Raw genomic sequence first — 23,295 nt, 5'->3', positions numbered from 1 at the left:
TGATTTCACCACTCCTGATGAATACGATTATCTCAAAATAGCTATTCTCTTTCTTTGCAACTGCTTTAAATTATATAGAACCCTGGGACTAGTTTCCAGAATCCTTATTCAATGTCTGCTTTCACTTTAAGATGTAATAAGAAAAGATTTTGACCCTCTTTAAAAAAATGGCCTAAATGGCAGGCTTAACTCAAAATAGCCACCAGAATTATATAACCAACGAAATGTATTTCGTTTTCACACTAAGACACAACTCCTCTAATACAAAATCTAAAGTGCATACATCAGCAAGACAGAAAGAGAAGTCAAAGTAGGTCTTTCTCAGCCATTATCCTGTGTGATTGAGGATTCTAATTTTATTTATTCTTGAGCTTTCATAATGGTTATAAGTGTCTTAAGAAAACTGACTTTCTGTGACAATTTCTAATATATTTCAATGACTGTGCTTTGCCCAGTGAAATAGGTAACAACTACTGCTTTTGACATAAACAAGCATAATTTTGTTTCCTAAAATGTTTCAAATTAATTAAAAATATCTTTGACATTATATCTAACTGAAGTAAATGATAGGTTTGTTATGCACCAACAATTTAAAAAAACACATTTTTCCCTTTATGATTAGATAAATATATTTGACATTCCCTTCAGAGTGAGTTTAATTTCACTTCATTGTTCTTAATAAAATATTCTCAGGTGTCACTGTAACATTTTCCAATTTATGGACCAACGACCAACAAAAGTGACCTGTTCAATTGAGATAATTACCCAGATAATTAAAGTAACATGTTTATTATGAAACACTCTGAAAATTGAACCAGAATTCAAGTTTAAACCAGAATCACATCATAAATGTGATGTCCAATACTCATAAACCAGTGGCATTCCCAATTTTCACTCTAACAGCAGGTAGATGAGCCTAAAATAGCAGTTGCCATAATACATGTTGTAACTGTGTGCACAATGGAAGGAAAAACTGAGACATTTTCTTTCCAGAAACTTCAGTTAAATGTGAGGCTGAATGCATTTTGTCCTAAATTATTTGCTGATTTATTTGCTACTTCAATTTTCTACTCAGTATATTTCAGACAGAAAAAATGCATAATAGCATTTATAATACTTCCAGTGTTTGGAAAGGCAGTAAGCATATTAAAGGGCCAACAGCTGAACTATCTGTTGAGATTTTTACATTTTAAGCTAATAGAAATTTTTGTGATAGCAATAATTTACATTTCTATAAACTTCATAGTTTCAAAGTATGTTCAACAATAGAAAACCTCATTCAGCCTCAAAACAATTCTATGAGATTGGGCAGAAAATTATTATCATCCCCATCTATAAATGAAGAACTTGATTGATTTTGTCCATGATTTCTAAATTCCCTTCGAATATATTTCCCAGGCTTATCCACTTGGGAGGGCTTTCACACTTAGTTTTCAAAGTGACCATGACTAGATGCCTTAGTTAGAACCCCTCTTCTACCTCCTACCACACCCTCATAATGCATCTCTCTCTGTTTTTTGCCAATACTATAATTGCCTCTAATACTGGATTCAAGACACTTTGTTTTGCTTACATGTTTATTTACATGTTTGCTTTTCCTACTAACCTGAAATTTCCTTGAGGGCATAATCTAATTCATTTAGCAAGTATTCTTATGCCCCATTATTTTCCAGACACTCTGCTAGGAGCTAAAGATACAGGAAATTTATGTTGGATTTTTATTGGATTTGTATTTTAAAATATTTATATAATATAAATATATATTTATATTATATAAATATAAAAATAATATAAAATATTTAAAATATTTAAATGCCTTCTGGCATTTAATAGATAGTTGGAAAGGTATAGTTTAAGAGAAATTACAAAAGTGATTAATGTTACAAAGCAAAAGCACATGGGCTATGCCAGGATATTATAGATAGAATTGACATTACCTGAGGGATTAGTTAATTCCACCCCAAGGAAGTTTAAGTTAAAATCAAAGTCAAAGGAACAAAATGTGATGGATAAACTGGGGTTGGCCAAAGAAACAAAGTTCTAGGAAAAGTGAACAATATATGTAAAGGCCTTAAAATAGCATATAAAGAAGTCCAGCATAGTTAAAAATAATGGGCAAGTAGTTTCCCAGGCTGAGGTTGAAAAAGACTCAGATTTCAAAGGACCTTGAATTTTGGAATTTGTCCTAACAGTAATCAAAAATCAGAAATATTTTCACCAGGTAGATGACACAGTAATATTTGCTCTTTCAAAACACCACTTTTGAGGCCTTGGGAAGAGAAGGGTGAATTTTTATTTTATTTTTTTCTTGGATTTATTCATTTAATTTGAGAGAGAGAGCACGTATGAACGGGGGGAGGGGCAGAGGGAGAGGGAGGGAGAGAATCTCAAGCAGACTCCCTGCTGAGCATGGAGTCCCATGTGGGGCTTGATCTCATGACTAAGATCATGACCTGAGCCGAAGTTAAGAGTCAGACACTCAACTGACTTAGCCACCCAGACACCCCTATAAGGGTGAATTTTAAAATCTAGTAATTAGTCTGTTATAAAAATGAGAAATATAAAAATTGAACAATGACTGGTATTGGCTTAAACTAGGATGATGATAGAGAAGATTCAGGGAAAGAGTTATTAGAATTCAAAGCACCTTCAAGAAGTAGAACCAATAGGACCTGGTTACTGTTAGCTACAGAGACTGAAAGAGAAAGAGAAGTCAAGGATGCCTCTTAGATTTTAAACTGAGTAGAAGGAAATGAGAAAAGGAGAAATGTAAAAGGAAACAAGAGAGGAAGAGAAATGGACATATTGAGCTTGAGGATCTCAAGAATGTCTTTATAGAGGTGTCACATACTCATGTAGACTTTGAGAAAGGGGGTACATAATTTTGAAACTGGATACGAGTCTGGCTGTTATCAATAGCCATGGAAGTATATAAAAACATGCAAAATAGGAGCATAGACTGGGCCAATAACAGGACATTAATAAAATCTAGTATTTTAATCTTAAAATAGGGGTCTGAACGTTTCAAATGTGATCTTGTTTTTTTAACAAAGCATCAGAATTATACAGATCTGCTGCAAAGCACTGAACAAAAAGCATTCATAAAATTATGTATCTCACCTCTAACCTACACAGAAATACACCCACAACACCTTGTTAATCTCTACTTGTCTTGACCTAACAATATTTCATATCCAAATAGAACTCATCACACTGTACTGTAGAACTTCAGGGTACCTGTTAAAATACCATCATAAAAACACACAGTATGATAACTGAAAACAATCCTCTCAGAATAAAAATAATTACTTAGAGAAGGAACTTAAACTCTCTGTTTAACCTGAGGAGAAAGTATAGATAAAGAGAAATAATTTTTGCATATATGAATATCCATATTCATCTATTTTACCTACACATAAATAGCCAAGGAATTAGGTGAGTTTAAGAGAGTGTAAGTGAACAATTTCCAAAGAAGACAATTTTGGTTTTTTTTAGAATAAAGAACCCTGAAGTAACACAACCAATAGAGGACACCTAGTGGTCTTTAGCAGAATCAATATTTGCCCACAGAAAATATTAAGCAACTCACCACACATACGTAATAATGTTAGTGTCAGCAAATGTGTTAATTTGAGAGAGATGACATCATGAATCTTATATATAATAATATAGATAGATATGATATATATTATGGGCATATATCAATTTAAATGTTTCAAACAATTTCCATGCATCTCATTTCATTTGAACTTCACAACTGTTCTATTAAATTTATAGGCATAAATAAGTCACTTTAAGGACTTCTCCCTAGATGACACAGAAAAAAAAAGGCACAATTTGAATAAAGTCCTACATATACTAATTTCCAGCATAGGGTTCATCTCGCATCACCATGTTGCTGGTGATGTGAAATACAATCTCAAATATAATTGTATCAATAATATTAATATTAGTATATATTGTTATATTGTTATATTTACTAACATAGTAATATATATTAATATATTATATTAATGACAATATTAATTATATCAAATATAATTAATATTTAAATTGTAAAACATTACAAAAAGACTTCATATAAGATCTTCTCATATTTTATTATTGGCACAAACATTTCAAGGGTAAGAGTTGTTGGCAAAGTTAATTCTCCCTTTAGATAACTAAACAGTGCCCTGCTTGGCACCGGCTGCATATAAGAAAGGCAGATGAGTGATGTATCTGTCTCCTAACTGGTATTATTAGGTTCATCGTCAGTGACCTCCAACCCTCTTCATTCTGCGGCATTCTAAAATGGAACCCCCCCCAGCCTCAAATGCCTCAGTGACACCTTATGAAGTCCATCATTAGCACAAATTCATGTCTATCCCTCCAAACTCATTCCCTTTACAACCTAGATTCTGGAGATGCAGAACTGTCTGTGCTAGGCTGCTTGTACCTCAGGTCTTAGTGGAATACGCCTCCCTGCCTCATTTTGTTCAGCTTGGTAAATCGGACTCTAGCTCTGAAACCCAGTTCAAGTCTCCATGAACATCTCTTCTTGTGCAAAAAAGCTGTGTTGTCCGCTCCCTCCTTTATTCTGCCACTTACCACACCATCTGTGAGTATTTGCTCACATGTTGTTTTTCCTGGGTCTGCTTTGAATTCTCTCATGCAGCATCTATCTGCACATAGAAGCTACTTAGTAACTGCTTGGGAGTAAAGAATGAATATTCCCTTGCAATTATTTAATGGATTTAGAACATGGAAGATTGCCATGTATTTAGGGGATCGGCATGCTCTGATAACCTTTCAGAACTCTGTGCTAGAGTACAAGGAAATTCAAAGGCAAAGTTGACACTGACTGTTTTCTGGGGACGTTTATAGCCAGAAAAGGAAAATGCATACAAATATGCATTAGCAACAAAGCTATCAACAAAACGAATGCAAGGAGAGCAGGTAGAATTGCCCAAAGTAAAGGTGTTGACCATTACAGCCCAGTCCATCAATGTTGAGTATTTCCTGGAGATGAGTTTGAGCCTAATTTTTAAAAGAGTGATAGAAAAAAAGAAAACACTTTCCAAATCTGAAGGGTGGCACATGCAAGATTACAGAAGCAAAAAGACTCATTCTCTGCAAGCACTGTAAAACCAAAAAACAAACAGGAGAGAGTTGTTGGGAACAAATATGAAGTGACAGGAGTGAAACAGGGGAACAGTATGCTGGAGAGCCTTGGAGGCACCCTGAAGAAACACAGATTTGATGTGATAGGCAATAGAGAGCCTCTCTTAGTTTTAGGGGGGGTAGGTTTAGGAAAACACTGGTGTTTGCTTATAGCAAATCTTAGAATTTGATGCATTTTCTGAAAAAACGAAAGTAGTTAGAGTATTATGTATTGTGTAATTATAGATAGGCAATTTATAGCAAGAGTTAGTTTCTAATCTAATCCAATTAGAATGCTAAAATTAACCAAAGACAGAAACCACAGTCTGCATTAGCTCCCTGTGGAATAAATTTCCTTATTAATGCTGTGTGGTTAAACATAGTTTGTACATAAGCCTATCTCTGAGCTAACATAAAAATCTAGTATTGATTGCTAGAAGAGCAGCTCGATGTTCCATACACATTATTCATCTGAAATTGCTATAGACATATATGAAGACCAGAACCATAAGCCCTCTTCCTGTCTCAAAATGGATTTAGGTAATTATGGTATGTCTGAAATCTACACAAGGAGGATTGAGGGGACAGGAGATAGGAATACAAAATAAAATACTGTATGTGTGTATTCCTAAGCCATCATTATTACACAAGCATCATACATTTCCCACACTTTTTTCACATTGCTCATGAAGAATTTATACTTTATGCGACACTGAATCCTACAAAAAGATAACCATTATAGAGAAGCATTTCTCTTTTCAATTACTGTTTCTTAAATCTCAAATAATATCAAGGGTTATCCCTCTTTGATAAAATGACTGACATCAGCAGCAGAGGGATTTAAGGTTCCTAGAACCTTTCACCTTTGCTAACTGAATTATCTCCCATATACTAAGCTCTTAATCTACCTTTTATCTCTTAAGGGCTTGTGATGGTCCCAAATTGTTACTAACATTCCATTTTATTTCCAGGGATTTCCTCAGTGTTTCTTTTAGGTCAGAGAATAGGTTCCCCCCTGTGATAGGTGACAAATTAACACTCTGGCTTGAGTTACTCTTTACTTGAAATACAACATGAACAACAACGACGAATTAAGGGAACGATTTTTTTTTTCTCAACAAAAATACAAGAATAGGAAAGATGCACTTTGGTTTTCTGGAGAGTACAGGAAAAGGGATGTCCTAGCCTGATTTATTCAAATTACCACAGATTTTCACCTCACCTGGCAATATACATATTTTCAGTAGAGCATCAAAGAGCTCTATTTTTGCATCCTAAAGCCGTTGATCTTACAAAATTGTCTTGTGAAAATAACTTCCCTCCTGACTCTTTAACACCATGTGTTTCATAAATCAATTGGCCTAATCACCTCTTTCCTTCTACATTAGCCACTACTTTCAATTTTAGTAATGATAGTAACATCAGGACTAAATTTTAAAGTTTCTGTATTTCATTCACAATATTTCTCTAATTTATTTGGCTTTGGCACTTCTTGTTGTTTTTCAGTTGAACTAATTCAGACCGAAAAAAAAAAACATATCGTTGAAGATGGAAGCAGTTTCCTATAGAAGGCAGCCACTTTCCTTGGGAATGATTCATTTAGAACAGTGGCAGCTTCCAGACTTCACACATTACTTCCCCAAATTTGCTGAATTTAGCATTAGCCAGCTTGGTACTAAAACACTCAGAACTCAAAGACATGTGGGTGAACTCACATCTTCCTCTGCAGTCTTATTCCAAATGCTCACTGAGCAAATTCTTCTGATTTATTTGTTATATTTTCTACACGTAAACACATCCTGGTGGGCAATTGTAAAAATCAGGTAGAGAACTGGCAGTTTGGAACCATTCAAGTTTCTCTGTGCTTACGGTGTGAATCATGTAGGTGATGAAATAATGAATTTGTATTAAATTCTGGATTAATTAATATTGTTTCTTCCCTATTTCACAGTATTACTAGCAGACATTAAATACCATGCTATATGTGATTTTATGTGGGGGTATCATATAATCAAGAAAACATTCTTCATGGGCGCCTGGGTGGCTCAGTCGTTAAGCGTCTGCCTTCGGCTTAGCTCATGATCCCAGAGTTCTGGGATCAAGCCCCACATTGGGCTCCTTGCTCCACGGGAAGCCTGTTTCTCCCTCCCCCACTCCCCCCTGCTCATGTTCCTGCTCTTGCTATCTCTTTCTCTGTCAAATAAATAAATAAAAAGAAAAAAAAAGAAAAGAAAACATTCTTTACTTAAATGAGCTTATGGTTCATTTATCATCAAGGTCATTTGTTTATAAGCAAGATCTTGCCAACTCCTGACTCTAGCTTCAATGGGTTTGGTTACCAAACTTCTGTGAGTGCATATTAAATTGCATTTTACAGTAATGATGGCAGTGAGCTAATGATCCTGAATTATATCATGGCGTTTTTAAAACACCACCACATTACACGGATCCAGGTGACTGCAACCACTGCCAGGAACCAGAGGACAACAGTGTAAGGGGTGTCCTCTTCTATGACTGCATGGCCTGCCATTTTATCTGATAGGATGCCATCTGTTCATCCTGCTGCCGTTCTCTAGGGTAATTGGGTTAAAACCACAAGACATTGAAAATAGTCACATTGCCCACTACATTTTTAATTGCCTGGCCATTTATATCAGTAACTTTTCTTCTTACAGGCTACTCATTTGACCATGAGTAGTCATGTCCATGTTTTAGGGGGTAAATGCTCAACTCTTATGTTGCATAGATACAATCTTTGTTAAGATAAGCTTCCTACAATTTCTTATGCAATCTATAAAATGGTGAATACTAAAGTATTTATCACTGAAAGAGTGTATGTTATAGTGAGAAGCTATATAGTTCTGTGGTTAGGAGCATTTGCTCTGAAGTCAGATCACCAAGGTTAGAATCCCAGCTCCAGCTTTTAATAACTCTATAAATCTGGACAAGCTACCAGAATTATTAGAAAAATGAACGAATCCATGTAAGGAAAAAAATATATTATTTGACATATAATAAGCCCTCAATAAATATTAAGTAAAATTATCAATAATCATCTTGGTTTGATATTAATCTCAAACTGGTATAATCAAGTTTAAGAACCAAACATTTATTACATTTTAGATGGAATGTGTTATGTAGAGATATAATACAAGATGAATCAAATTTCTCAAAAATGCTTCATTTGATTTTGCATATAATCCATATCCATATTTTAAGAATGATCCATTTTTATGCCTTTCAGCAGTATCTTATGCAGTGTTTTATTATTGCACGTTATTTCCTGAAATCCTGGGAACCAAAATGTCATTGACAAGCACACACAAAACACTGCTACAGTCTCACAGAAAGCAGAACTAATGTTCACAAAAGTTCCATTTTAGAACTTGTTTAAACCTAAATTCCAAAACATAATTCTCCCTAAAAATGTTAAAAAGCATTTCCGTAGGGAGTAAAGCAATAATTAATCTATTGCCAGTATACTGCTTTCATTAGCCCAGGTTTAGGCACTCTAAGCCTTTTTGATCCTCATTTTTATGCAAACAACAAAATTCAGGTTATAATTAATTTTAAAAAGTAGACTTAGAAGGAAAATAAAGTCAAAAAGGTTACAAAGCAGACTCTGGAATTAGGAACATAAACTCCTTTGCTCAGTGATGATACATTTAACTCAGATCTTTCGAAACTCCAGTTAGGTGAGCCCTTTTAGGTCCCACCAACTGCATAAGAACAACAGATGCCCTCTTCAGCAAAATATTGGCCAGATTCATTATACTTATTCACTGTACTATTTGTGTTTTCTATGTAATAATTTCCCTCCTGGGTATGCTGTTTTTCAGTATTTTGAAATGAATTAATAGGGAGAAATTATAAGAAATAATTATAGGCAAAGCATAACACTGAGCAAAATTATTATGCTAAAATCAGTCTTTACATATACAATTGGAAATAACTTCTTAAGTGTCTGTTTTCTTCAAATGTAAATTCTCTGAAACTTCAATACTAGAGGAAACATAGACCAGATTATCTCATAGAACTAATGATACAAACTAGATTAGCAATCAGAGCCTACACATCTTTGTCAAAGATGGTACTTGATGTATTCATATTAAATAAAAAGAAACTTCCCATGGTAGAAGAGGGATTGCATTGGTTAGGATAAACATTTGTTGATTAAAGAGGATTTGTTTTGTTTTTTTTGTTTTGTTTTTTTTTTAATTTTTTTTTTGTTTTTAAGATTTTATTTATTTGCGAGAGAGACAATGAGAGACAGAGAGCATGAGAGGGAGGAGGGTCAGAGGGAGAAGCAGACTCCCTGCTGAGCAGGGAGCCTGATGTGGGACTCGATCCAGGGACTCCAGGATCATGACCTGAGCCAAAGACAGTCGCTTAACCAACTGAGCCACCCAGGCACCCGAGGATTTGTTTTTAAAAAGAGACTTAATTGGCATAAAAAACTGTTTTACAATCACTATTTTTTCAGTTGATTCAAATTCAGTATTTGACCATATCTTTGAAGGTACAAATATATCACTTACGCACCAAAAGGAATAAATAGAATTTTTCTTCTTGAATTTTATAAAACTCATTATACATAGCACAGGTGTTCATCTTAAAAGTTATAGTTAACAATCTCATGCTATAGTGGCTTTAAAGTAGTAAAAGATATATCTTACCTCTTCCCATTGATGTATGTATCTAATTAACCTTGAAAGTCGTAATAAACGCAAGAGACTGAGAATTTTTGTAAACCTCACAATGCGAAGTGCCCTGGCTGTCTTGTAAACTTCTGAATCCATTCCTTTTTCTACAATGAGAAAGATATAATCCACTGGGATTGATGAGATGAAGTCAACCACAAACCAGCTTTTTAAATAATTCATCTTGATCACTTTAGGGTCCAGGATGATTTCAGAACTGTCTTCATTGACAGTGCCAGTCCTAAAATTCATTATCAGGTCCAAAAGGAAAACTGTATCTGATGCCACATTGAAAATAATCCATGGTGTTGTTGTTTGCTCTGTAAAGAATGTGATTCCAACGGGTATGATGACCAGGTTTCCAACCATCATTATAAGCATTATTAAATCCCAATAAAACCTACAACAAATAAAAAAATCAGATTTTAAGATACAGACAATAACCATTCTTCCCCCATCATAATAAAAATTACTGATTTATGGTTAAATAAATGAGTAAAAGAACAAAGTGTTTGTTTTGTAAATAAGGAACTCCTTCAATGGTTATAAATTTAAATCTAAGTAAAATTAATATATTTCTAAAGCAAAGCATTGTGTTTATAGAATTCTAAATATTATTTGATATAAAGTGTTACTGAAATAAATTCAAGAACACTCATTCCCCCATTTATCTGGTAAAAAAGCAAAGACAACCTCCTCTATGTTAACATGTAATATAGATGGAAATAAAGGAGAAGAAGCATCAGACCAGAAGATCTACCTTAAAAAAACATTTTTGTGAAGATTCTTTAGAGATGCTTTGAAGTACCTTATATGTCAAATTACGATCAATGATTCAATCATGATTAAAATAAATACTAAAATACTAAAAATACTGGTACACTAAAAATATTGGTACTATAAATTATCTCTAGGAGTACGGATTAGGTCAACCATAAATTGCAGGCTAACCCGTGGCTTCATTGCATTCCAAATATTTACGCTTTCTTCTTTTTTAGTTTGAAATGAGAAACTAATTTTGTTCTAAGGCTAAAAATAATTGAACAGACCATTCTAGATTTTAAACCAGAATCTATCCAAAATTCCCACTTTTATCACTGTTTCACTGAACAACTACTTTAAATATATTCCCACTATTTTCACAAATAATTCTTTCTTAAAATTTCTGATTTAATTTTCAATACATCTATGGTTACTAGCTACCTTTTGAAACATTTTTACCTTATATTAAAATTGGGAGAAAAACCAATAAAATATAGTATAGGATAATATAGTTAATAGTTATTTTCATGCAGTTTATTTAAAGTCTATTGACACTATAGTGAACAGACTGGGTAATAGATTACTTATATTTGTTACAGTATATACTTATAAAAATGAAGAAGCAGATCAACTAGTACAACTTTATAATCATGAAATAGTCTCCAGAAACATGAGTTACTTCATCCTACTCATAGAGATCCTCTTCTGGCAGTTTTGTTGTATAAATGATGTAAATTTCTTTTTTTAAAAAAAGATTTTACTTATTTGAGAGAGAGAGAGCACGCACAAGCGGGGTAAGGGGCAGAGGGAGAGGAAGAAGCAGACTCCAATGATAGCCCGACGTGGGCTCAGGACCCTGAGATCATGACCTGAGCCGAAGTCAGACTTAATGGACTGAGGCATCCAGGTGCCCCAATGATGTAAATTTCTATGACAGAAATTTCTGTCAACCAAGATCTCTTTATTTTACATTACTTCTCCTATTTAGACTACTTGGGCTACATTTGGTAAGGTATATAATTGCATAAACCTTTCGAAGTTACTATCATATCTGGTTATGAATGACTTGGGATAAAACTAGTTGCGTAAGAAAGAACTATAATAGGCCTTCTCTGCCCTTGTCTCCACCCCCCAGGATTATGTAAAAAGTAAATGTTTCTCATTTTGAAGATTTCACCAGTCTTTGTGTCACAACGTACCTACACAGTTACGGACAAGCATACAAATACCCATATCAGTCATACATCCTGCACTGTCAATTTCAATGACATATTTTCTCTTTTATTCCCCTCCTCTTTTAATGGAAGTGCAAAATGTGCCATTTGATACACCAAGGACAGAGGAGAGATGTAGAGGAGATGCAATATTGTAATAGCTATTTCACAAAAAGTGACATCACTGAACTCTAAAATGAAACCCTGTGTGCCCTGAGGATTTTCACTTTTCTGGCCACTCTCATCAGTCTCTTCTGTGAGCTCATCCCTCTGCCCTCCCCTTGAAGGTTGCCATTCCCCTGGGTGTCACGCATAGTCCTTTTCTCTTCTATTCTACACATGCTCTTTGAGCAATTATCATACACTCATCCACATCTTTATGATTAATTCATAACTGATGACTCCCAAAAGCTCCACCTCTGGTCCATTCCTGTCTTCCAAGCCTCCAAACTTCCCACTCAGCAGCCTATTGAATCTATCCCCATGCAAATCTCACACTCACGTCACAGCAGGCATATGCTCAAACTCATCATCTCCCCTCTCGTGTAGATTTCTCACATGTTCCCTAGGCCAGGGAATGGAACAACTCTATACTTTATTTGCAAGCCAGAAGCCCTGGAGCAATCCTAGAAAACTCCTGGCCTCAAATCTACTCACTCTCACATTCGGATGTTTGGTTCTAACACCTGCGTATAAGTTGTATTCATCCATTTGCCCTTTACAATTCCGACTGCAACTATCTTCAACTAGAAATTCTTCCCAGCTGTTTAATTTGGAGACAAGTTATTTAAATTTTCTAATCCTAAAATTTTCTCATCTGTAAAATGAAGATTATTATAGAACCAAATATGTAGAGTTTTACAGATTAAATGAAATAATATATGCAAATCATATATCCTAGCATATAACAAATCATGGCACACAATGCTGGTGGCCTACTTAGTATTCCTTACCTTAGTATTTCCTTACCAAAAGAAAAACAACTTTGCGGAGAGCAGCCAGAAGCCCGTTGAAAAAGTACTCACTTTATAGACATCTTTATATTTCTCTCATTAAGACAGAAGATATTTTTAAAGAAAAATAAAACATATTCTATCATAGCCTCTGACTCAATAGAAATGAAGAGGATAAAGTGCCATCTATTCATTGTTGGAACAATAATTTTTATCACACCACAGCTTTTTATCAGTGGTACTTAATATGGTCTGAAGCCATCAGAAATCTCATTATCAATATAAAGCTCCATTAAATCTTATAATTTCCTTTTAAAGTATCACTGACTCTATTTTACAGACATAAACACAGATCTTGTTATAGACTTTGCATAATATAACACTTTCTTCAGTTAACATGGATTCATTCCTTATCTAGCCAAGGAAAATACAGTTGTCACCCACTCTAAAAGTATGATATAACTTCTGTTTTTTAAGGAAAGAATATTTTCCTGAAAATTGACCGCATGAGACTCTCTTGCCTACCTGCCCCCAAGTTTCTTTTCTTGACTCTTTGCTCTGAAAATGTCTCTTGAATACTCAGGTTCACCCTTTTTCTTAATTTTTAATTTCTAAGTCTTATACATGTTATTATGGAATAGTCTTTCCTATTCATTCCTCTTTCTATTCCCACTGTTATCTAGTTTGGGCAGAACTAGTTCTTCCTTAGAATAGCTCAAGTCTTCTGTCTATGGAATCTGACCAGTTTTAACCATCAGTCCCAGAGTGTTATGTTATCTAACACATAACTTGCCAGGTCAAAAACCATGAATGACTCTCTTAAGTAAAAATAACTCAGCCTGATTTTCAAGGCACTTTATAATACAGCCTCCTTCTCCTTTCACAGCCTCCTCTTTAACACTGTATGTGGCAAGAACATCATAACTTAAGCAAGAACGTACTTACTCTTACCTTGCCATCATGCTCACCTAGGTAAACGTATAGGAGATACAGTTTATTCCAGTCTATTTACTCATTTTCCTATTTGCACTCTACCTACCCTTCAAGTCTTGTTCTGATACTGAGTTTCTTAGTTGTTTTTTTTTTTTTTAGCAACCCCCAGAGCAATATATATATTTTCAGCATGCTTATTTTATTTTTCCTTTTGTTACTAATTATTTATTTTTGTTTCTTCCATCATTCCTGGATTTAAGTTCCTTTTAAAATTTTATTAGGTTTTTAATTTCAATTCCAGAATAGTTAACATAAAATGTTATATTAGTTTCAGGTGTACAATATAGTGATTCAACAATTCTATATAGTACTCATGGATATAAGTTCTTTGAAGTTCAAAACTGTATTTTTATCTTCTGTTTAACTTCTACAGTAATGTAGACAATATCTAGGACAACAAAAGTTAAGAAGATACATTAATTGAATTTTTAATGGAAACATACACTTCAGTGGGTATAAAGAAATCCTTTTTAATAAGACAAAGGATCTTGGTTGGACTTTAAAGGCAGACTAGGGTTCAAATCCCAGTTCCACTAGCTCTATGGGTTTGGGCAAGGTATTTAACTGCTGTGAACTTCAATTTTCTTACACTACTCTGAGTTTCTCTGCAGGAAGATGGCATGCAATTATGTACGCAAAGTGTAGAATACAGAACCTGTTATACAGCAAGTTCCTCTGAAAAACCAGCAAAGCAGAGAGGGCACTCACTGGGAAGCAACAGCCTTGACAATTACAGTAATTACCTAGTAACCATTTTACCTTATACTGAAAGTGGATAAAATAGACAAAATAAAATAGTATTACAATTATAATTAATGTATCACTAATAACTGTAAGTTTAATTTACTTCTCATAGAGAAATTTTTTTATGTTAAGAATCTATTTCCCCCCATGAGTTTTTTGAAGAGAAAAAGTAGCATTGTAAAGATTCGTCCATGATATTAAACTTTGAGGAACTGAAAAATTCAATCATCCTTCTTTCTTTTTTCTACCCACTTGCATACTTCTATAAGGCTTGTGGTAAATAAAGATAACCCCCACTGACCTAACAAGAGTTCCCATGATCCTTATAATAGCTGCACCAGTTGAAATAATCTGATGCCAAATATTTCTAACTTAAAGCCTTAAATTTAAAAACTACCATGTTTCACTACTGGAGGTCCTTGCCTTTAAATCTGTCTGTCTAAATATTGAATGAAAGATTCTCTTCTCCCCCTCTCTAATGAAAGAAATATTTTCGTTAAGTGGAATGGAAGAACTTCTGATTAAATCCTTGAAATGATACCAGATTTATATGTGGCCACTATTTTACCTGTGGTTGAAGTCAAATTATGTGACAAACCTGTCGTAGTATTCACTTAAGACTCGCTGCTAAAAATTATATTTTTAGATATGAACCATAAATTGGGCATGTTTGTAAACCAAATTATTTATCAATCTAAGTAAATAAACAAATGTCCAGCTGGATTTACCTTTTATTAAACACACAGTCCTTGCAATTATTTTTCAAATTTTATTTAAAGCTGATTTAATTTTCAAAAGTCCAGTAGCCTGATTATTAGATACATATCCTCTCTTTTAATTGAGTACAGTTGACACAAAATGTTACATTAGTTTTAGGTATACAACAACAAGTCTGTTATGCTATGTTCCCCAACTGGCATCCTACAATGCTATCACAACACCATTGACTATACTCCCTAAGCTGTAGCTTTTATCCCTGTGACTTTCATTCCATAACTGGAAGCCTGTAACTCCAACTCCCCTTCACCCATTTTGGGGCACATATCTGTTGAAAAATGAAGACTTCTCATAAATGCTATGTCCTCTTTATAGTACATCAGTGGCAATTCACCGCATCAAATCTCAAGCAGCCAATACCTGAACTCTGATCTGAGGGGTTCTCAGACATCCTTCGTCACTTTACAAACCTCACTATTTACAGACTACTCATATGGGGGTTGATGTTTTATAGGATATGCCTTTTCTAAGCTTTGCAAAGAAGTTTTCTTGATCAGGTCTGTTATCTGATCTAATGCCTTAATGTCCTCCAAGGCCACATTTATTGTCTATGGGGAGTGTGGAATGAAGGTATGAGAAAACACAGACCATTCAAATATAGGCAATTTGAAGTGCAAATACACTAGTTTTCTTACTACAGTAAAACCTTGCTAAGATCCTAATTGTAGGAACGTTTAGCCTAAGTTATGGACAAAACTAAGTTAAACCATTTTTGAAGATATTTAGAGGTTTTTAAGTAAACATAGCAATTTACCCAATGAAAACATGAGATGGGTAGGAGGTATATTACATTTAGATAATCTTATTTATTAAAATGAGCTAATGGGATGGAAATTTAATCCCTACAATGGTATTAAGATCTGTACCAATCCAGGCAAAAGCAAACACATCTTTCTACCTCCTTGTTCCTCTGCAATTTCACTTCAAAAGGTACAGAATAGGAAAGAACTCCTCAAGATTAAGTAGTTCTACACTGCAGTTTTCTATCTTTATGGTGACATACAGATTTTCCATAAAACAAAAATTATTAATTATAAAAGGTGAGTACAAACTGCATAAAATAGCTTCTACTGCTTAACTTTAAAAAGTCCAATCTAAAACTACCCCTTAGCTTCTTAGTATTTTCATTTGATTTACCACAAAGTAATTTTTAAAATTTTTTTTTCTCCACTATGACTCTCGGCACTTCATTCCTTTAAGGAAAATAAAAATATTGTCAGTGATCATGTCAAAATGTGTTCTAGTGCCATTCACTCTAGTGTAAAATTCATTAAGTTGACGTCCATTTTTTTAACTATTTCCAAGGACAGACTAAAAGAAACTCCATATTAGCACTTTACCAAGAGATAGTCCCATGACACAGACACTGAAGACATTTTTATTTTGAAGCTCAATTAAATGAGATCATAAGAGACTCTTAAGGACAGAGAACAAACAGGGTTGATGGAGGGAGGTGAGGAGGGATTGGGCTAGATGGGCGGTGATGTGTATTAAAGAGGACATGTGTTGTGATGAGTACAGGGTGTTACATATAAGAGATGAATCACTGAATTCTACTCCTGAAACCAAGACTGCACTATATGTTAACTAGAATTTAAGTAAAAATTTGGAGAGAAAAAGGGGGAAAAAGAATAAGTGCAATAAATACAAAGCAATTGCAAAAAAAAAAAAAAAAAAAGACTATCAGCTCCTAACGGCTTTACATTTGCTGATATACTTTTATCCATCCACTGCAAAATTCTGAAAAGAAGGAGATGAGTGAATTCTTCCCTGTCTAAATACATACCTAATTTAAGTTTTATTCAAGTTAGAGGTTTTAATTTCAGAATAATTCTTCCCTCATTGCCACCACAATCTTCCCGCTACATTGCCTGTGTTTTCAAATTATCTGGTTTATCTTTCTTGTCACTGATAATATAGGTCACTTCCCTAAGTTTCTTGTTACTCTGCAAATCCCAACAAACCCTTATCCTCTTTGTTCATGCCTAAGCTGCCAAAGCCACACAGATCTTTTGCATTATTGCTCTAGCTTGAGGGTATGATGGAAGGTTCAAAATCAGTATCAAAGCACTTACTGTGTGCCCAAGTCTGTAAAATGTTTACATTTTATGGAAGTTTTTGAACGGGTTCAAGATCCTGATTTCTGTATATAATAATTTACCTCATTGAGTATTAAAAAGGAAAGCAGCATCAAGGCAATAAAGTATAAGTAACATTTATAATAGGTGTTTTGTAAACATTGTCTCATTTGAAACGCATAACAATCAAAGAGCTGGCAGCATTATCTAAATTTAAGAGGAAACTGAAATCCATCCAACTAAGGGACGTTCTTAAATTTTTGCAGGGAAGAAATGAGTAAAACTGCTTTTGAACCCGTGACCAGTTATCATGCTTATGCTCCTTCCACCATAGTCAATGCTTAAATAAATGAATCAAGGATTTAAGAGCAATATGGAAACAAAATAAAACAAACACACACTTGGTAGCAGAGTAGGGCAGCATAACCACACGTGGCACCCGCCCTTATCAGTTACCTATCTGAAATGGAAACAAAATTGTTTCCACAAGGGAAGTTCTAAGCTCCTAAAGGGAGCAGACGACGGTGCTGCAGGTACGGCTAAATGGCTGGTCTTTGGTTTCTGTGCCTTTCAATACGGAAGCCACTGAGAGTTTATGTGCATTCCCAGAGAATAAACATGATAGTTTATCTGTCCCTATTACCATACAGTAATATACATCTTCAAAATAAAGGAGCTATGAAATTTCCTATTTCAAAGGTGATTTCTGAACTTTTTCTGCCGTGGCCTGCAAAGATCTCTCACTAGTGTATAAACCAAAGTCAATTCAGATGCTCTAAAGGCAAAAAGCTTTTGGAAAGCAAAAGTCAAATTTATTACCAAATATTTTCTCCTGATGGTTACATTATAATAATTCCAACAAATATGCATTGGCTACCTTCTACATAGTAGGTATTATCTGAGAAATGCAAATATAAATTATATATAAATTCTGACCGCAAGAACTTCAACTTAAAAGGAAAATGAAAAATTGTACTTAAGATAGGAGAAAGTTTAAGACATGTTCATAAATAGTACATTATAAGTACTCTGGGTTTCCAAAAGAGAAAAACAATTGTTCATCCATTTTAAAAAGTACTATTATTAAAGAAATTCAAAGAGACCATTTGCTGAGGAGATCCTGAAGTTGTATTTTATTCACAGCACAAACAATTTATCAATAAATACGTACTACTTCCTAGGCTTGTCATGAAGCATACAAAGAGAATTAGACACAGTCCAGTCCTCAAGAAAAGAAAGTCTAGGAAAGATAAACAACAGTATTTTCTAAAATATTGTAAGTCCTGGGGCGCCTGGGTGGCTCAGTCGTTAAGCGTCTGCCTTCGGCTCAGGTCATGGTCCCAGGGTCCTGGGATAGAGCCCCGCATCGGGCTCCCTGCTCCATGGGAAGCCTGCTTCTCCCTTTCCCACTCCCCCTGCTTGTGTTCCCTCTCTCACTGTGTCTCTGTCAAATAAATAAAATCTTTAAAATAAATAAATAAATAAATAAATAAAATATTATAAGTTCTATATTAGACCTATAAAAAGAGCAATCCTAGGGCACACCAAGGAGAGAGATCAAGTTATCCTTGGGGGAAGGACAGAAGAACTGGGCAAATAGATTTCAGAGAGTCAGTAATTGATACTTTATTTATACAGCTACAGAAACTTGAATTGGTGTGCACAATGCCATGTGTATTCCCTGAGTACTAAAGCTGTGCCAGTTTCTAGGCTGCACTAGGAAGACCAAGAGAAATAGGCACAAGGTACAGATAAAGGGATTAAATACCATGAAAGCTATCAGGTCTGGTGGAGTATTTATATTTTTAGTCAATGCTTTGGCTGTTATGAGATCAAACAAATCCAAGGCTACATCAAGTATTTTCTCATCATATATTTTTAAAAACCTTGTTTTCCCAATTAAAATGAGGGATCATGATCAAGGACAGCCAAGAATATGATCAAATAAAAGCTCAATTAAAAGCATTACCTTCTGCTTATAATTATAAATTTCATAGTACCATATTTTCTTCAAAATACCTTTAGAAATAATCAAAATCTACTTATTTATTTTAAAAAACAACTTCTGAACTTGAAAATTATTTATGTCCATGGATTTTAGGTTCTACATGGATAATAGAAATATTACTTCCATTTAGTTTATGTTTTTTTTTCCCTCTAAAACAATACTAAAGATGCTATTTCATACTTGAATTACATTGAGGTTTTCACCCTTTGGCAGCTGCATGCTATCTGAGGAGCAGAATGGGTGATGTGTCAAGGAAGAATGTGCTTCTCCCAGGAGCATATGTTCACCGGTCTGTAACAACTATCAAGGGTGTGTGGGTGGCATAACATTTACTGTGGAATATTTAAGAACTGAGGACCAAATTTCTTTAATTGTCTGGGTAATTCACATAAACACCTGGGCATATTTTAAGCAAACTAGCAGTATGAGAAATTTTCAGTCCCCTACAAATGAACTGAATGAATACTCCACTTCAGTCCCCATATACGTATGTTTCTAAATAGCTGTAACTAGAAATATGTTTGGCATCTCTTCTTTCATCCCTCCCCTCTTCATTCAGTGACACTTATTAAATCTTTTTTTTTTGTTTTAACAGACACTATATCCACAATAAGATGTTTCTCCACAGATAACTGAATCCCATTAATAGGTGGGAGTTACATGAGCTTTTTCATGTAGCCCCGTACCTTGTAGGAAATTTTAAAACTAACTATAAATTTATAAAATTCTGCGAGAGGTTTTTTTGATTTGTACATTTCAGTTCATCTTTAAACGATGTGACTTCCACTTTCAGGTAAGTGACAGGTTGTGGTTTAGCTTCTTTAATAGCTAAAAAAAGTAAATAACAAAAACAGAAAACTTGTGAAGACATAAAATTTCCAAGTTTTCTTGGTACCCAGAGAGATAACTGGAAAAAAAAAAAAAAGGACTCAAGAACTGATCTTATATGTGTCAAAGACAGCAATTCTTAAAATAATTATTTTGCTGTGTTTTAAGATTACTAACTCAAAGGTCTTTATTTCAAAACCCATAGAGTGTTACATAATAACAAAAGATTACAAGAGAAGTATCAACCTATAAAATATGTTCATGAGAATTAAATCATGCCGAAACTGTTGACAACTTAAAATCGATGTAAACATCTTAATTTACATTCCTACCCAATCTTTCTGACCTTTTCTCTCACTAATCCTCAACCTGCTCATGGAGCTTTAGAAGGCTAATCTAATTACTTGTCCTTTGTGCCTCCTTTTCTACATTTCTTCTGCACAATTGTGCCCTGCAAGTGCTTGGAATACACTTCATCCCTTTCTCCTCTTCTTTACCTTCTTCATCCTCTAGCACAATCCTAAAGTCTCTAAGCTACAGTCACTCCTCTTTTTCCTCTGAACCTGTGTGGCACATGAACCTTAGAATGTATTAAGCCTAATCCAGGGGGAAATAAGGGGCAAAATATATTTTTGGGTGGGAGTGAGGGGGTGGCAAATTGGCGATGTGGAAAAGGGATTTAGGATTTGAGTAAAACTTTTTCCTTAGCCAGCATACTGCTTTTGCTTAGAGTTGTAATTGTTGGTCAATAAAAAAATAACAACATATCCTAAAGACACTTAGTCTCACTTCATACAAGATTGCAAAAAAATATTTGGGTGGGCACAAGCTTTCACAAGGCTTCCCTTGGTATTTTTATGGAAGGCAATGACAACGCTTTATTGATGAATGAAGAAATAACCTCCACACTTGGCCTAGTACTCCAGTCATACAGTTTCTAAGTACTCTGGCTTTTTTTCCCTCATACAGACACACACACACACACACACACACACAATTGCTTTGTATTTTGATATGTATGTGGACAATTTTTCTAAGGTCTATTTCTCCAACTACAGTAGAGGTACTGTAGTCAGGAATCACATGTATTTCTACTTTTTATTATATCCCCATTGTCTAATACAGTGTCCACAACTACAGTGAACTCTCTAGATATCTACCGAATAAATGAATGCGTGAATACTCAAGGCTTTAAGAAATAAAGGCACTGTATTATAATTTCAGTATATAAGTATCTCTTGAATATTTCTGTCTGTTTTGGGGACCTCAGTATCATGAAAATGTGGGGACAAGCAGGAAGGTGTCCAGAAAAGAATAGGGGGGGAAAGATGATTAAAGAAATAGAAAGCCCAAATTCTGAGAAAAGACTTAAAAAACTGAATACATAAAACTTAACTAGATTAAAACTCTGAAGAAATGTGAACAGATTCCGCATATTCTTGTAAATAAATAAGGACTTAGTTTAGCCTGCATAGTAAGAGGATGGAGGAGGAAGCCATGGGACCCATACTGGCTAGTCTTGTGAACCCCAACCCCTTTCAAGAAATGAGCCACAGAGGGCAGCAATAAGAATGTTTAGAAGGGTATTTTTCAAACATCATGGTTCCCTCAGGTTATGGAGTGGTTCGTTTGATATCTGGCCTGCAATCTTCCCAGAAACCTATGCTGGTCCAGGTGGGTAAACCTGTCATTCTCTTACTGTTTGCTAAACATCCAAGGGTTTATTGCAGTATTACTTATAATAGCTAAGGTAGGGAAGCAACCTACATGTCCATTGATAGATGAATGGATAAAGATGTGGTGTGTGTGTGTATGCATGGATATGTATGTTTGGTATATATGTATATATATGTATATATGTGATATATATGATATATATAATCGAATATTAAGCAGCATTTAAAAAGGATGAGATCTTGTAATTTGTGACAATATGGATGGACCTAGGGGATATCATGCTAAGTGAAATAAGTCAAACTGAGAAAGACAAATACCATATGATTTCACTCATATGTGGAATCTAAAAAGCTGATGGCCTCACAATCCCAGATTTCAAGCTCTATTACAAAGCTGTCATCATCAGGAAGTATGGTACTGGCACAAAAACAGATACATGGATCAATGGAACAGAATAGAGAGCCCAGAAATGGACCCTCAACCCTATGGTCAGCTAATCTTCGACAAAGCAGGAAAGAATATCCAATGGAAAAAAGAGTCTCTTCAACAAATGGTGTTGGGAAAATTGGACAGCCACATGCAGAAGAATGAAACTGGGCCATTTCCTTACACTACACACAAAAATAGACTCAAAATGGATGAAAGACCTAAATGTGAGACAAGAATCCATCAAAATCCTTAAGGAGAACACAGGCAGCAACCTTTCTGACCTCAGCCACAGCAACTCTTTGCTAGACATGTCTCCAAAGGCAAGGGAAACAGGCAAAAATGAACTAGTGGGACTTCATCAAGATTAAAAGCTTTTGCATGCAAAGGAAACAGTCAACAAATCCAAAAGACGACTGACAGAATGGGAGAAGATATTTGCAAATGTCTTATCATATAAAGGGCTAGTATCCAAAATCTATAAAGAGCTTATCAAACTCTATACCCAAAGAACAAACATCCAATCAAGAAATGGGGAGGAGACATGAACAGACATTTCTCCAAAGAAAACATCCAAATGGCCAACAGACACATGAAAAAATGTTCAACATCACTCGGCATCAGGGAAATACGAATCAAAACCACAATAAGATACCACCTCACGCCAGTCAGAATGGCTTAAAAAAAATGGCTAAAATTAACAAGTCAGGAAATGAGAGATGTTGGCATCGTATTTATTTTGATTTGTATTAATCAGTATTTTTACACAAAAAAGCAATACTGTTTATGCTATAGCCATAGCACAATTTTCCTTATATGCATCAGTGTCTTTGCAGAAAATAATTGGTATTAATTCTCAAAACAAATCATCACAAATGCAAAATTATGTACTCACTTCTGCCTCCACTCTAAATATGTACTACTGAAAATGCATCCTAGATAACAGATCCATAGTTTGGACGGGTGATATCTACTTATTTAGTTCCAAGCTTT

At 34.7% G+C, this 23,295-nt stretch overlaps 1 protein-coding gene across 2 annotated transcripts in view; it reads right to left on the bottom strand.

Moving 5' to 3' along the window:
- The window catches only part of HCN1 (hyperpolarization activated cyclic nucleotide gated potassium channel 1), a 402,641-nt gene that overhangs the window by 348,840 nt on the left and 30,506 nt on the right, over positions 1-23,295 (bottom strand). For both annotated transcript variants that reach the window (XR_010413284.1, XM_045903607.3), the window contains exon 2: positions 9,819-10,242. Coding sequence is in view for 1 of the 2 variants with exons in the window: in XM_045903607.3 (XP_045759563.1) it covers positions 9,819-10,242 (424 nt within the window). In the remaining variant the exon portion in view is untranslated. The remainder of the gene's footprint in view (positions 1-9,818; positions 10,243-23,295) is intronic.

Source organism: Mirounga angustirostris, unplaced genomic scaffold (genome assembly GCF_029215605.1).
Source record: "Mirounga angustirostris isolate CCGP_5_RB_7025 unplaced genomic scaffold, mMirAng1.0.hap1 SCAF_7, whole genome shotgun sequence".
In the NCBI taxonomy this organism is placed as follows: Eukaryota; Metazoa; Chordata; class Mammalia; order Carnivora; family Phocidae; genus Mirounga; species Mirounga angustirostris.
Note: the sequence above shows the minus strand (reverse complement) of the source record. Positions and strands in the feature narration are given on the sequence as shown.